General features: G+C 37.8%; 1 protein-coding gene across 4 annotated transcripts in view; it reads right to left on the bottom strand.

The window, feature by feature from the left end:
• Positions 1 to 3336: 3336 nt before the first annotated feature.
• Positions 3337 to 17027, bottom strand: part of LOC106867686 (protein unc-13 homolog D) — a 467325-nt gene continuing 453634 nt past the window's right edge. For all 4 annotated transcript variants that reach the window (XM_089348935.1, XM_089348927.1, XM_089348922.1 and 1 more), the window contains 2 exons: positions 15430 to 15646; positions 3337 to 3568 (listed from right to left, as the gene is read on the bottom strand). In XM_089348935.1, coding sequence (XP_089205061.1) covers positions 3431 to 3568; positions 15430 to 15646 — 355 coding nt within the window. In that variant the 3' untranslated portion in view covers positions 3337 to 3430. The remainder of the gene's footprint in view (positions 3569 to 15429; positions 15647 to 17027) is intronic.

Below are 17027 nucleotides of genomic sequence, written 5' to 3'. Positions count from 1 at the left end.
TAAACTATGAAGAATTTAATACTGTGTATAATACACAGATATGCACAATGTAATATTTGGGCCAGATAAAGGTAACTTCCTTCTAGTAGCGGGTCTCTTACTATCTTTTACTAGTTTCAGTCATTTTGACTGCAGCCATGCTGGAGCACCGCCTTTAGTCGAGCAAATCGACCTCAGAACTTATTCTTTGTAAGCCTAGTACTTATTCTATCGGTCTCTTTGTGCCGAACCGCTAAGTTACGGGGACGTAAACACACCAGCATCGGTTGTCAAGCGATGGTGGGGGGACAAACACAGACACACAAACACACACACATGATTGACCGTTGACTGAACACTATTCAATTTTTTTTCTCCGTGTTTTTCTCCTTGTCTCCGTATTCTTTCTGTTGAAGAGCGTAGCTCGAAACGTCAAAGACTTTCCGTATTCCCGAGCGTCATACTAATATATACTTTTGTTATTTACACCACCTGTCCTCGTCTGTTGTTATTATTTGTATATTCTCCTATATATATATATATATATATACATATATACGACGGGCTTCTTTCAGTTTCCTTCTACCAAATCCACTTGCAAGGCTTTGGTCGTATCTTTTTTTTTTTTTGCTTGTTTCGGTCATTGGGTTGTGGTCATGCTGGAGCACCACATTAGTGGGTTTTAGTCAAACAAATCAACCACCAGTGCTTTGTTTTTGTTTTATGTTTTTTTTTCTTTCTTAACGTCTGGTACTTAATCTATCTGTCTGTCTTGCTGAACTGATTGCTAAGTTGCTAAGTTACAGGGATGTAAACAAACTAATGCTGGTTGTTAAGAGGTGGGTGTACAAACACAGACACATAAACACACACACATACACACACACATACACACACATACACACACACGTGCATACATACATATATGACTTGAGATGTTTGCATTGCCTTAACGTTTGTCCTCTTTAACGATTTTATATCCGTTATATCGGAAATCTGCAATGGCTTCATAACTACCACCTCGGCTTTAACCTTGGAGCCCTAGTAATCCATTGTTACAGCATTTACCTAGAGTACCCAATCATTTAGATCACCCATGATCTAAACCCCTATCCTTTGTACATATATATGTATGTATATACATATATATATATATATATATATATATATATATATATATATATATATATATATATATATATATATATATATATATATATAGTCAATCCAAACATGATTGCATACCCATGCTATTGCTAGATAGCCGTTGAGCCTGCACTAGGTCCATCCGAGCTTTCAACAGGTCTTGTTTTTAATCCTGCTGGGTTTCTAGCAACCCTCCTCACCAGGGTAGCCTGGTGGGGGGTGCCAGGTTAGTCGCTGGCAACCCGACCATGCAACAGGTTGTGCTGGATTACATGTTACCAGTAGCATTTATGTGAGCCTCATAGGTGACCTGACATGTAGAGCCTCATTGGTGACCTGACATTTTATAAATAGAAGGTCTTACAGCTGTTTCCAGGATATTTTATATATCCCTTCATCAGAGATGGTGTGAGAAAATGGTTAAGCAATAGTTATTCTAGATAAGATATGAAATAGAGAGTGAAGTAGAGGAATGAAAATAGACATGAGATATGCAGGGATATTGTATCTGTAGTTCTATTATTTTGGCAGAATGGCATACATATAAGATTCTTGTACCTTGTGAGTAAGTTCCAATAGTACTTAAAATTGGTCATTCCAAGCATAGAGTTTGTAGACGGTGTTATTGAATGGAGGGTTTATTCACAAGGTACAAGAATCTTATATATATATACCATTCTGCCGAAATAATGGAACTGAAGATACAATATCCCTGCATATCTCACATCTATTTTCATTCCTCCACTTCACTATCTATTTCATATCTTACCTAGAATAATTATTGTTTAACCATTCTCTCACACCATCTCCGATGAAGGGATACATATGAAATATCCTGGAAACAGCTGTAAGACCTATTTATAAATGTTCTGAAATCTTTCACAGCCTTGGATTTTTATCTCATTCTGTTAATTTTTTTATATACACACATGCTGATATATTTTTTTATATATACACATGCTGATATATGACCTACGTTGGACTCCACATTCACATAATTACTGAACCTGGAACTTAACTATAGTCTGTCCATAGCACTTACTAAGCATTACCTGACACCTTTGGGTCTTCTTGACACCATTACCTCTCATAACCCCTATATTTATATAATATATACATTATTGCTCTAACTTTTAGAGTGTACTTCTTTTTCAGATATATGATCCACTAACTATATATATATATATATATATATATATATATATATATATATATATATATATATATATATTTTTACTCGCATATATATATATATATGCGAGTAAAAATAAATACAAAAAAGGGGATTTTTTTGTATGATTGTGTATAGAGGAATATATTATTTTGTTTAAAAGAGTTCCAACACTGTCTGTTTTTTATGTTTTATTTATATTCCTGCAGAACCAATGTGGGATATAGAATATGGAATATACAATATATAATATAATATACAATATATAATATAAAATAAAATAAAATAAAAATGGATGGCACCATGAAATAAAGAATTGAATGTAGATGAAATATTGAGTGTTCAATATAAAGGATCAAATATATAAATCTATAAAGGCGACTCGAGTTTCAGGGTTATTTCCCTTCGTCATGGCCGGTATGACAGACTTTAACAGTCTGTTAAAGTCTGTCATACCGGCCATGACAAAGGGAAATAACCCTGAAACTCGAGTCGCCTTTATATATTTATATATTTGATCCTTTATATTGAACACTCAATATTTCATCTACATTCAATTCTTTATTTCATGGTGCCATCCATTTTTATTTTATTTTATTTTATATTATATATTGTATATTATATTATATATTGTATATTCCATATTCTATATCCCACATTGGTTCTGCAGGAATATAAATAAAACATAAAAAACAGACAGTGTTGGAACTCTTTTAAACAAAATAATATATATATATGTGTGTGTGTGTGTGTGTGTGTGTGTGTATGCATGTATGTATGTATGTATACTTATACACACATACATAAATATATGTGCACACACATACATATATATGTGCATACATACATATATATATATGTGCACACACATACATACACACACTCATACACATACACACTCTCACACATACACACATATACATGCATATATATTTATATATACATATATAATATATATATGTATACAATGTGTATATAATAAACCTATCACTATTTTATTTAAATTTTGAACATTTTAAGAAAAAATAAACCCAGACAGCTTTAGAAAAGTACAAAATAATTTATTTTCTTTTCAATCTCAAGTATGAATATGATTTGAAACTGAAGCCATATTTGTTCAAAATAACATTGACTTTAATATTCCAGCAAAAATTTGAGAGCATTATAATTTTTGTTTCCATCTGTTCGTTTCCGCTGATTATTAAACAGATTTTGTCTTTCATTTAAAAACTCCTTGGCTTCTGAATCTTTCTGAGATCGTTCCTGAAGTACCTGGTGGAAGATAAAGGAAAAGTCTTGTGTTATCTGGAGGTGCATGGAGGATAAAAGCAAACTAGTAACCTTCTCTTCTTTACCTGTCTGTTACTTGTTTCAGTCGTTGGACTGTGGCCATGTTGGGGCAACACTTTGGAGGGTTTAAGTTGAACAAATTAACCACCGGTACTTATGTGCCACTTTCTAAAATTTGGTTCGTATTCTATCAGTTTCTTTTGCCAAACTGCTAAGCTAAGGGAATGTAAACCTATATCAGTTTTCGAGCAGTGGGTGGGCAACAAACAAACACACACACACACACACACACACGCACGCGCACACACACACACACATACACGCACGCATGCACGCACACATAAGGTGGCAAGCTGGCAGAAACGTTAGCATGCTGGGCGAAATGCTTAGAGGTAATTCGTCTGCCTCTGCGTTCTGAGTTCAAATTCCGCCAAGGTCGACTTTGTCTTTCATCCTTACGGGGTCGATTAAATAAGTACCAGTTATGCACTGGGTCGATATAATCAACTTAATCCGTTTGTCTGTCCTTGTTTGTCCCCTCTGTGTGTTGTAGCCCATTGTGGGTCGTAAAGAAATAACACACATGTACACACATACACACACACACACACACACACACACACAGATGCACACATATGTGACAAGCTTCTATATAGTTTCCATCTACAATATTCTTTTCAAGGCACTGGTTTGCCCCGGGCAATAGTAGAAGACACTTGCCCAAGGTGCCACGCAGTAGGACTGAACCTGGAACTATGTGGTTGCAAATCAAGCTTCTTAATCACACAGCCATCCTTGCATCTAGGAGCAAAACAGAACTGACTCAGAACTGGAAGCAAGCTTCAAATACACTCAATACCACTCACCTTTGGGATGATAAACAAAATAAAGAACATTTTAACCCTTTGGAGACATAAACCTACTTCTGTTTCTACATGAAAGAACATGGAGATATTTTTACATGATATAAAACAAATAAAATTTTTAAGAGTTTAAATTTTGCAAAATATTTAAAAACTAAAAACATCAATAGATATAGAAAAATATATATCCTCTTAAATATTTTTTGAAATTTTATATAACATTTTATCAATACTAAATAAGATTATTGATTACAGGTTTCCAATGGGCAAATCAATGGTTCACTGCATTTAAAACAGAACAAAGTGACAATGGATTGTCTGTGCAACTCAGGCAGAACAAATACCAGACAGTGTATTTTTGTTTGAAAGCACCAGTTCATCGGTTTTCTCACCAATGTTTACATCTATCACCAATACATACTGGGGAAAGATATACATATACATGCATACATACATACATGTACATATATATATAGGTGCAGGCGTGGCTGTGTGGTAAGAAGCTTGCTTCATAACTACGTGGTTCCAGTTTCAGTACCACTGCATGGTACTTTAGACAAGTGTCATCTACTATAATCTCAGGTTGACCAAAGACTTGTGAGAGGATTTGGTAGACAGAAACTGTAAGAAGCTTGTAAGGCGATGAGCTGGCAGAAACATTAGCACGCCGAGCGAAATGCTTAGCAGTATTTCATCTGCTGTTACGTTCTGAGTTCAAATTCCGCCGAGGTCGACTTTGCCTTTCATCCTTTCGGGGTCGATAAATTAAGTACCAGTTACGCACTGGAGCCAATGTAATCGACTTAATCCCTTTGTCTGTCCTTGTTTGTTCCCTCTATGTTTAGCCCCTCATGGGCAATAAAGAAATTACAAAAAAATAAGAAACTGTAAGAAGCTTGTCATATATATATGTATATGTTTATGTGTGTGTGTGTATGCGTGTCTGTGTGTCTGTGTCTGTGTGTTTGTCCCCACCACCGTCACTTGACAATCAATGTTGGTGTATTTGCGTCCCCGAAATTTAGCAGTTTGGCAGAAGAGACTGATAGAATAAGTACCAGGGTTACAAGGAATAAGTCCAGGGGTCGATGTCTTCAACTAAAAGGCAGTGCTCCAGCATGGCCCCAGTCAAATGACTGAAACAAGTAAAAGAATAAAAGAAAATATATGTTTACATGTGTGTGTGTGTGTGTATTCTTTTATTTTCTTACTTATTTCAGTCATCTGACAGAAGCCATACTGGGGCACTGCTTTTAAGGATTTTAATCAAACAAATTGACCCCAGGACTTAATTTTTTAAAGCCTAGTACTTATTCTATTGGTGTCTTTTGCAGAACTGCTAAGTTACAGGGACATAAACACACCAACACCAATTGTCAAGTGGTGATGGGGGGACAAACAGAGATACAAAGACACATATAGATGTATACATACATATATATGTACATATATACACACACACACACACACACATCAGGCTTGTTTCAGTTTCCATCTACCAAATCCACTCACAACGTTTTGGTCAGCCCAAAGCTACAGTAGAAAAGACTTGCCCAAGGTGCCACGCAGTGGGACTGAACCCAGAACCATGTGGTATGGAAGCTACTGTCTTACCACACAGCCACATATATATATACATATATATGTATATATATATATATATATATAATAATATTAGGGACAAAATCCAAAATTCATCGATGAGTTCTTGAAACTTGGTTATTTTCCCTAAAATTATATATTGTATATATATATATATATATACATATATATATATATAAACCACAAAGTGGGATTGAACCCAGAACCATCTGATTGAGAAGATAAGTTCTTAACACAGAGTCATATATATATATATATATATATATATATATATATATATATACATGGCCAGGGGCTGTAGTAGAAGACACTTGCCCAAGGTATCACACAGTGAGACTGAACCCAGAACCATCTGGTCGGGAAGCTAAGTTTTTATCACACAGTCATGCCTGAACATCTATATATGATGTGTGTGTGTGTGTGTGTATGTGTATTTGAGTGGTTGATACTTTCATTAGTTAGTCATCCACGAGTGTTCTCTCATAGGGTTGATAAATAAACCTGTTCATCTTGTGAGGACAAACATGGCCGGCCAATAGATTAACTTAATTAGTCTCTAAGGGTTATGAATCATCTCTTAACTGTGAAAACGTTTCTGGACATTTCTAGCGAAGTTGACACTTTCTTCAAGTCAATTTGTTGGCGATCTATTTGGTAAGGGATTAAAATTGCTCAACAACCACAAGAACGAATACAACCCATTTACTATACACATCACGTCAAAGACAGAGCTCCTATGTACCCCCTCAATCTGTTATAACTAGCAGCCAAGTATACCTCATATCGTACTCAATCATCTAGAAGGGTGGTTATGGTTGGAATTCTTATGATCATAAATCTGTTTGATTAGAATTCAGCTTGAGTTAAAGAAAAGTGACTATCAGATACAGGCAAGGCTGTGAATAAGAAGCTCACTTTGTAATTATATGGTTTCAGGTTCAATCCCACTGCACAGCACCTTGGGCAAGTATCTTCTACTATAGCCCAAGTAGTAGAAGACCAATACCATGTGAAAGAACTTGGGTGATGGAAACTGTATGGAAGCCTGTTGTGTGTGTGTGTGTGTGTGTGTGTGATTGTAATAATGAAGTCAAACTAAATATTTTGAAATCATTTAATGTATGCATGTATATATATGTATTAATATAATATATATCATCATTTTTTTTTTTTTGCAAGTAAAAAACACCTTTTTGAGCGTGGCCGTTGCCAGTACCGTGCGACTGGCCCTCGTGCCGGTGGCACGTAAAAGCACCCACTACACTCTCGGAGTGGTTGGCGTTAGGAAGGGCATCCCATCTATGTTTAGCCCCTTGTGGGCAATAAAGAAATAAGAAACGTTAGCAAGCCGGGCGAAATGCTTAGCGATATTTTGTCTGTCTTCAAATTCCGCCAAGGTTGACTTCGCCTTTCATCCTTTGGGGTCGATAAATTAAGTACCAGTTGTGTACTGGAGTCGACCTAATTGATTGGCCCCCTCTCCAAAAATTTTGAGCCTTGTGAAAAGAATAATGGTTCCAAGACCAGCAATTTAAGGTGATTGAGTAAGTTGATTCCATCAACTGCAGTATTCAATTCTTTTACTCTTTTACTTGTTTCAGTCATTTGACCGTGACCATGCTGGAGCATCACCTTTAGTCGAGCAAATCAACCCCAGGACTTATTCTTTGTAAGCCTAGTACTTATTCTATCACTCTCTTTTGTCAAATAGCTAAGTTACGGGGATGTAAACACACCAGCATCGGTTGTCAAGCGATGTTGGGGGGACAAACATGGACACACAAACATACATACACACACACACACACATATATATATATATATATACATATATGCATATATACGACAAGCTTCTTTCAGTTTCCATCTACCAAATCCACTCACAAGGCTTTGGTTGGCCCGAAGCTATAGTAGAAGACACATGCCCAAGGTGCCACACAGTGGGACTGAACCCAGAGCCATGCGGCTGGTTAGCAAGCTACTTACCACACAGCTACTCCTACGCCTGGTACTTTTTTTTTTTATCAGCTCTGAAAGGATGAAAGACAAAGCTGAAATTCGAACACAGAACGTAAAGACAGATGAAATGCTGCTAAGCATCTTGCCTAATGAGCCAACGTTTCTGCCAGCTCACCACTTTGACTTTCAGAAAATATTGAAATATTCAATTAACCCAATGTGTCCAAGTGCCAAAATGAATAACCAAACATTGTAGGTTTCTAAAAATTAATTTGAAACCAACAACAAGAATCACAAAGCCAACTCAAAAACAACTTCATAAAATATAATAACTGTTTTGTCTGTATATAAATGAGACAGCAAAGTGAAACCTATAAATAACTGTCACCTTTCAGAATATAAGATATGCATATTTGAGTTTACATTTCTTATTAAGTTCTGCATAACATAATCTTTTAATCAATGTCTGAAACACCTACTTATATATTAAATATTTATGCATTACACTTACACATGTATATGTATATATATGTGTGTATAGATATATATATATATATATACATGTGTGTGTATATATATATATATATATATATATATATATATATATATATACATATATATATATATATATATATATATATATATATATATATATATATATACATATATATATATATATATATATAAATATAAATATATATATATAAATATATATATATATATATTATATATGAATATTATTTATATATGTATATATTATTTATTATTTACTGTTTATTTTATATATATATATATATATATATATATATATATATATATATATATATATATATATATATATATATATATATATATATGTATATATATGAAATAAATAAATAACTTCAGGGACACCAAATTATTGGATCAGGTGATGAAAGTTACAGAGAGGGTCATAGCCCAACTAATTATGGAGAGAGTTAGCCTAGATAAGATGCAGTTCGCTTTTGTGCCAGGCAGAAGCACCACTGATGTTATATTTCTGGTCAGGCAACTGCAGGGGAAATACCCAGCCAAAGATGAACCTTTGTACTTGGCTTTTGTTGACTTGGAGAAAGCCTTTGACAGGGTCCACTGATCCGATATCTGGTGGTAAATGTGGAAACTGGGGATAGACGAGTAAGAGCTGTACATGGCCTGTACAGGGATGCTGTCAGTAAGGTGAGGGTTGGCAACGAGTATAGTGAAGAATTCCAAGTAGAAGTAGGGGTTCACCAAGGATCAGTCCTCAAACCCCTCTCATTCATTGTAATCCTCCAGGCAATAACAGAGGAATTCAAGACAGGCTGCCCCTGGGAACTCTTCTATGCTGATGACATTACTCTAATAGCCGAATAACTGCCAGAACTGGAGACAATGTTTAGGGTGTGGAAGCAAGGTTTAGAATTGACGGGCCTTAGAGTTAACCTAGCCAAAACCAAAGTCTTAGTAAATAGGAAGGCTGTCAAATCACAACCTACTTCAAGTAGATGGCCCTGCTCGATCTGTAGAAAAGGCGTGGGTAGAAACTCAACACAATATATATGGTTGGTGTAAGCTATGGACACATAAAAGGTGCAGCAATATCAAAGAAAGGTTAACCAGGAAAGGTTTTTGTCTGTGGCAGATGCACTAAAGATGTACAGAAAACAGATTCCATCACATGCCAGGGGAAGAAACTAGAAGTAGTTAATAGCTTCTGCTACCTAGGAGACCAAGTCTGGAGCAACTAAAGTAAAAATAGCCTGGGCAGAGTTCAGGGAGCACCTACCTCTGCTGGCAACTAAGGGTCTCTCACTCAGGGTGAAAGGTAGACTGTATGATGCATGTGTGTGAACTGCCATGCTACACAGCAGTGAAACATGGTCCATGACTGCTGAGGACATGCGTAGGCTTGAAAGAAATGATGCTAGTATGCTCCACTGGATGTGTAATGTCAGTGTGCATACACGACAGTGTAAGCAGCCTGAGAGAAAAGTTGGGCATAAGAAGCATCAAATGTGGTGTGCAAGAGAGGCGACTGTGCTGGTATGACCATGTGTTACATATGAATGAAGACAGCTGTGTGAGGAAGTGCAACTTCCTAACTGTAGAAGGAACCTGTGGAAGAAGTAGACTCAGGAAGACATTGGATGAGGTGTTGAAGCATGACCTTTGAACATTGGGTTTCAAAGAGGCAATGACTGGAGACCAGGACCTATGGAGATATGATGTGATTGAGAAGGCCCAGCAACTAAAGTGAGATCGCAGCCATGCACGTGAAGCCCTGTTAAGAATACTCCTGATGCGTCGGGCAATATTATATGCTAGAAAAGGCCTGTTGAGTCAAGTAAAACCAATATCATAGCTGGGGCCGGTGCCCCCTGACTGGCTCCCATGCCGATTCACGTAAAAAGCACCATCCAAACGTGGTCAATGCCAAGTCCATCTGACTGGCCCCTGTGCCAGTGGCACATAAAAAGCACCATCCAAACATGATCATTACCAGGCCCACCTTACTGGCCCCAGTGCCAGTGGCATGTAAAAAACATCCACAACACTCTTGGAGTGGTTGGTGTTAGGAAGGGCATCCAGCTGTAGAAAGTCTGCTAGACCAGATTGGAGCCTGGTGCAGCATCTAGCTCTCCAGACTTCAGTCAAATCATCAAACCCATGCCAGCATGGAAAACCGACATTAATCGATGATGATAATGATGATGAAATAGTAAATAATAAATACTATATATATAGACATATATACATGCATATAAATATATATATATAATATATTATTTAATATCATATATGTATATGTATATATATATATATATATATATATATATATATATATATGTGCTGTGCGTGAGAAGACCCGGCAAGCCAAGTAAGATCGTTGCCAGTGCCCCTGGACTGGCTCTTGTGCGGGTGGCACATGAGATGCACCATTTTGAGCGTGGCCGTTGCCAGTACCGCGTGACTGGCTCCCGTAGGATTTTCGAGCGAGATCGTTGCCAGTGCCCCTGGACTGTCTTGTGCAGGTGGCACATAAAAGACACCATTTCGAGCGTGGCCGTTTTCGTGCGGGTGACACGTAAAAGCACCCACTACACTCTCTGAGTGGTTGGCGTTAGGAAGGGCATCCAGCTGTAGAAACTCTGCCAAATTAGATTGGAGCCTGGCGTTGCCATCCGGTTTCACCAGTCCTCAGTCAAATCGTCCAACCCATGCTAGCATGGAAAACGGACGTTAAACGATGATGATGATGATGATGATGATATATATATATATGAGGCAATGACGAAAAAGACTGAGATCTCTGGAGATATGCTGTGATTGAGAAGACCCGGAAAGTAAAGTGAGATTGCAGCTGTAGCCTACACTAGTGTCACATAACCAGCCCACTTAAAAAAGTACCTTTGAATCATTGGGCAACATTCCATGCTAAAATTCTTCAAGGCAGTGCCCCAGCATGGTCACAGTTTAATGACTAAAACAAGTAGAAAAAAAGAAAAAGAAAAAGATGTATATATATAAGCATATATGTGGTGTGTTTGTGTGTGTGTGTGTGTATCTGCCTGTCTGTTTTTATCTTTCAGTCATGAGACTGCAGCCATGCTGGAGCACTACCTTCAAGGGTCCAGTTGAGCAAATCAGCCCCGGAAATTACACTTTTAAAGTCTGATACTTATCCTATCGGTCTCTTTTGCTGAACTGCAAACATATAGGGATGTAAACAAACCAATACCAATCGTCAAGTGGTTTTGAGGGACACACAAACACAAAGATATATACATTGGTGTAGGAGTGGCTGTGTGGTAAGTAGCTTTCTTACGAACCACATGGTTCCGGGTTCAGTTCCACAGCGTGGCACCTTGGGCAAGTGTCTTCTACTATAGCCTCGGGCCGACCAAAGCTTTGTGAGTGGATTTGGTAGACGGAAACTGAAAGAAGTCTGTCGTATATATGTATATATATATGTATGTGTGTGTAGATGTTTGCATGTCTGTGTTTGTCCCCCCAACATCGCTTGACAACTGATGCTGGTGTGTTTACGTCCCCATAACTTAGCGGTTTAGCAAAAGAGACCGACACAATAAGAACTAGGCTTACAAAGAATAAGTCCTGGGCTCGATTTGCTCGACTAAAGGCGGTGCTCCAGCACGGCCACAGTCAAATGACTGAAACAAGTAAAAGAGTACATACACACACAAACACACACATAGATATATGTATGGGTGTATATATAAGTATGTATATAGACAGAGAGAGGAGAACAGTTAAAAAAACTAAGCTTCCATGCGTGTTGAATGATCAATGTTTAAATAAACCATCACCAATTTTCCTTGTGTACCTTGAATTACAAATTAATGTGGATGAATGACGGCAAATATATTTTAAAGTTAAACATGTTTTTGTTTGTTTTCCCAAAACATGGAAGTATACTACCGATGATTGTAATATAACAAATCTAAATTAAATTAATTTTTTTTAAAGATTGATTTGCTTAATTTATCTATTAAACATGAAACTAGTTCAGTATTAACCACTGTTATTTTAAAACAAACAATAGTCATCTCGCTCACCCTTACAATTTATTTTGTATCAATGCAAATTGTTGATGTTTTATTTAAACATTGATTATTCAGCACACATGGAAGCTTAGCTTTTTAACCGTTCTCCTCTCTCTCTCTCTCTCTCTCTCTCTGAATATATATATATATATATATATATATATATATATATAAGCCAAATGAGACCATAATCCAAGGCCTCTGCCAAAGGTGTTGCCAGCCCACTTATGCTTACCTTTCCTTCATTGGACACTAAACTCCGCTTGCAAAGACCTGTTGGGGCAAGTGAAAGCGAAATCGTGATGGTACCTGTACGAGTGGAGCGCTAAGAGCACCGTTTGAGCGTGATCAATGCCAGAACAGTTGTCTGGCTTCCGTGCCGGTGGCACGTAAATAGCACAATTTGAGCATGATCATTACTAGTGTCGCCTTCCAGGTACTTGTGCCGGTGGCACGTGAAAAGACATTCGAGCGAGGTCATTGCCAGTGCCGCTGAACTGACACCTGTGCAGGTGGCACATAAAAAACACCATTTGAGCATGGCTGTTGCCAGTACCACCAGACTGGCCCTCGTGCCGGTGGCACGTAAAAGCACCCACTACACTCTCGGAGTGGTTGGCGTTAGGAGGGGCATCCAGCTGTAGAAACTCTGCCAGATCAGGTTGGAGTCTGGTGTAGCCATCTGCTTCACCAGTCCCCAGTCAAATCGTCCAACCCATGCCAGCATGGAAAGCGGACATTAAACAATGATGATAATGATGATGATACATATATGTCACTTTTATTTTTAATTATAAATCTTCCACTGAGGAGGGAGCCGGTATCCAATATACATATATACACACACACACACACATATATATATATATATATATATATATATATATATAAGGTTGAGGAGGGTATTGGATTTATATCTTCATCATCATCATCATTTAATGTCCATTTTCCAAGCTGGTATGAGTAGGATAGATTGACAGCTACTTGCAAGCTGGAGAGCTGCACTAAATTCCAACTGTCTGTTTTGGCAAGGTGTCTACAGCTGGACGCTCTTCCTAACACCAACCACTTTACAAAATGTACTGCATGCTTTTATGAGGCACCAGTATGGCTGCTTATTGTGTGACACCATCAGGGGTGCTTTTTATGTGGCACAAGCAAAATTTATTACTATTCCTTGAATACAATGACCATTTTTGTCTGTGTATATATGAGAAATCAGAGTGAAAACTACAAGTAACTGTAACCTTTTAGAATTTAAGATATACATATTTGAATCTATACTTCTTATAAAGTTCTGCATAACATAATCTTTTAAACACTGTCTGAAACACCCACATACTGTATATGGTAAATATTTTTACATTACATGTCAAATACACAATACTTAGATGATACCTCAACACAGAAGTATTTCAGAAAAAAAAAATTCCCTTTGAATAATGATAGAAATTTCAAATGTTGGCACAAGGCCAACAAGTCTGGAGGCAGGGTAAGTCAATTACAAGGCCCCCCCCCCCACTTCCAGTACTCATCCCAAAAGGATAAAAGGTAGAGTCACCCTTGGCGGCATTTGAACTCAGAACATAAGGACAGATGAAATGTTGATTAGCATTTTCCCCACTGTGCTAACAGTTCTGTCAGCTCACCGCCTTAATAATAATAATAATAATAATAATAATAATAATAATAATAATAATCTTTTCTATTCTAGGCACAAGGCCTGAAATTTTAGGGGAGGGGACCAGTCGATTAGACTGACACCAGTACACAACCGGTACTTAATTTATCGACCCCAAAAGGATGAAAGGCAAAGTCGACCTCGGTGGAATTTGAACTCAGAGCATAAAGACAGACGGAATACAGCTAAGCATGTCGCCCAGCGTGCTAACATTTCTGCCAGCTCACCGCTTTAATAATAATAATGATGATGAAGATGATTATAATAATAATAATAATGATAATGATGATGATAATAATGATGAGGATGATGATGATGATGATGATGATGATGATGATGATGATGATGATGATAAAAAGGTACTGAAACCTATTTGAAAATGATACCAGGCCTACTACCATCCCTACAGGAAGTGCAAAAAATCGTGTTAACTAGAATGACTCATATACTGAGAAGAACATTATCGTTGTGAAAACAACATTCATTCATGAATTTATTTATTTATTAATTTTTTTTTACATACATATTTTACCTGTGAATATGTGTGTGTAGACTGTGAAAGCATACAATAAGCTTCTCTGCCCTAGGTGTATGGAAAACACTTAACGAGAAATGGAGGAAGAGGACTAGTTGACTTGAGTGATCCTAGTGCTCAGCTGGGACTCATTTTATCAACCCCGAAAGGATGAAAGGCAGGGGTAGACTGAGCCATCAGTCAATCAGGCACTGCTTGAGGGCCCGGAGCTCTGAGAGGCCCACACTCTACATGTTAACTCTAGTGATATCAATCCTAAGGGGCTGGTAAACAGTTATGCCCGAGGGCCCATAATACTCTCAGTCCACCCCTGATGAAAGATAAAGTCAATCTCAACAAAATTTGAACTCAGAATGCAAAAACAGAAGAAAAACCGCTAAGCGTTTTTACCAGACATTGTTATGATTCTGTACTTTGTCCATTGTATTCATGTGAAGAAATGGCACCACTACAACAACAACAACACTAAATTTCATCTAAGAATATCTGAAGAAGGAATTGTATTCCAAAATATCATCGGACTATGGATAACCAAGTTACAACAGGTATACAATCCATTTTTTTGTATTATAGTGCATTGTTGTACCATTCAAAACTTTTTATTCTTTACCAAATTTTTACAAAGAATTACTCACTTTTAATGGTCCTTCTGTCATAGAGGGTCTCTTCAATGGCAAGATCATTCCGGGGGTTCTCTCAAAGGCCAAAGCATTGCCATTCAACTGTGGGATTGATGATAAAGGGATCACAGCTTCTCCTACGAAATCATCACGCTTCAGTTTATCGTAGTCATATACCAAAATTTGAACTGCGGCACCTTGTTTCTTCAGAAACTCACTAAGAACATTATGGCTTTAGAAAAGAAGCAATGACAGGATTAGATTTACTGGGACACTTTGTTAATAGATACATTTCGTGTGTGTGTGTGTGTGTGTGTGTGTGTGTGTGTGTGGCAGGGGGTATGGATAGCTGTGTGGTTACAAAGTTTGCTATTCAATCACATGGGTTCAGGTTCAGTTCCATAGTGCAGTAACTTGGCCAAATGTCTTCTACTTTTACCCCAGGTTAACCAAAGTCTTGTGAGTGCATTTCATAGACTGAAACTAAGTGAAGCTCATCATATACACATCATCATCATCATCATTATCATTTAACGTCTGCTTTCCATACTAGCATGGGTTGGACGATTTGATTGAGGACTGATGAACCAGATGGCTACACCAGACTCCAATCTGATCTGGCAGAGTTTCTACAGCTAGATTCCCTTCCTAACGCCAACCACTCCGAGAGTGTAGTGGGTGCTTTTTACATGCCACCAGCACAAGGGCCAGTCCGACGGTACTGGCAACAGCCACACTCAAATGGTGTTTTTTTACATGCCACCGGCACAGGAATCAGTCCAATGTTTTGTTCACATGCCACCAGCATGGGTGCCAGTAAGGCAAAGATGGAAACGATCATGCTCAAATGGTGCTTTTTATGTGCCACCAGCACGGAAGCAAGACCACTGCTCTGGCAGTGATCCTGCTCGGATGGTGCTGTTAGCACTCCACTGCACCATCTGAGCAGGAGCACTGCCAGAGCAGCGGTCTCACTTCCATAATATATATTTATTGAGCTCCTTGTGAGCATTGGGCCTAATGGAGGCAATGATTATATGTCATGCTTGAGAAGAGATCCTATGAAGCTGAGAAAAATCGCAGTCATAGCAAATAATGGTGTCACACAAATGGCACCGATGCCGGTGGCATGTAAAAGCACCCACTACACTCTCGGAGTGGTTGATGTTAGGAAGGGCATCCAGCTGTAGAAACTTTGCCAGATCAGATTGGAGCCTGGTGCAGCTGTCTAGTTCGCCAATCCTCAGTCAAATTGTCCAACCCATGCCAGCATGGAAAGCAGACGTTAAACGATGATGATGATGAATGGGCAAATGGATGTAGTTTTCCCTCAACTTACCTGTTATTCAGTTTGCATAGTTTCACTCTATCATAGTTTTAGCTAATCTTTTCTTATCTTTTTTTCTTGTGAGACTTTACATACACAGAAATACCAATTTGCCATATCTCTTTCATGTGTATGTGTATAAAATTGTGTGAACAAATGTGCATGTATATGTGTGTACATGCATGCACATGTGTGCATGTTCATCGAAAGATATACAGAATTATGTACCAGATGTAAGCTATTATTCAACAAGTCTTTTAGTCAGATTCTAAAAAAAAATAACGGA

Source organism: Octopus bimaculoides, chromosome 1 (genome assembly GCF_046866305.1).
Source record: "Octopus bimaculoides isolate indiv1 chromosome 1, ASM4686630v1, whole genome shotgun sequence".
Classification (NCBI taxonomy): Eukaryota; Metazoa; Mollusca; class Cephalopoda; order Octopoda; family Octopodidae; genus Octopus; species Octopus bimaculoides.
The sequence above is the reverse complement of the archived record's forward strand: the minus strand, read 5'-3'. Positions and strand labels throughout refer to the sequence as shown.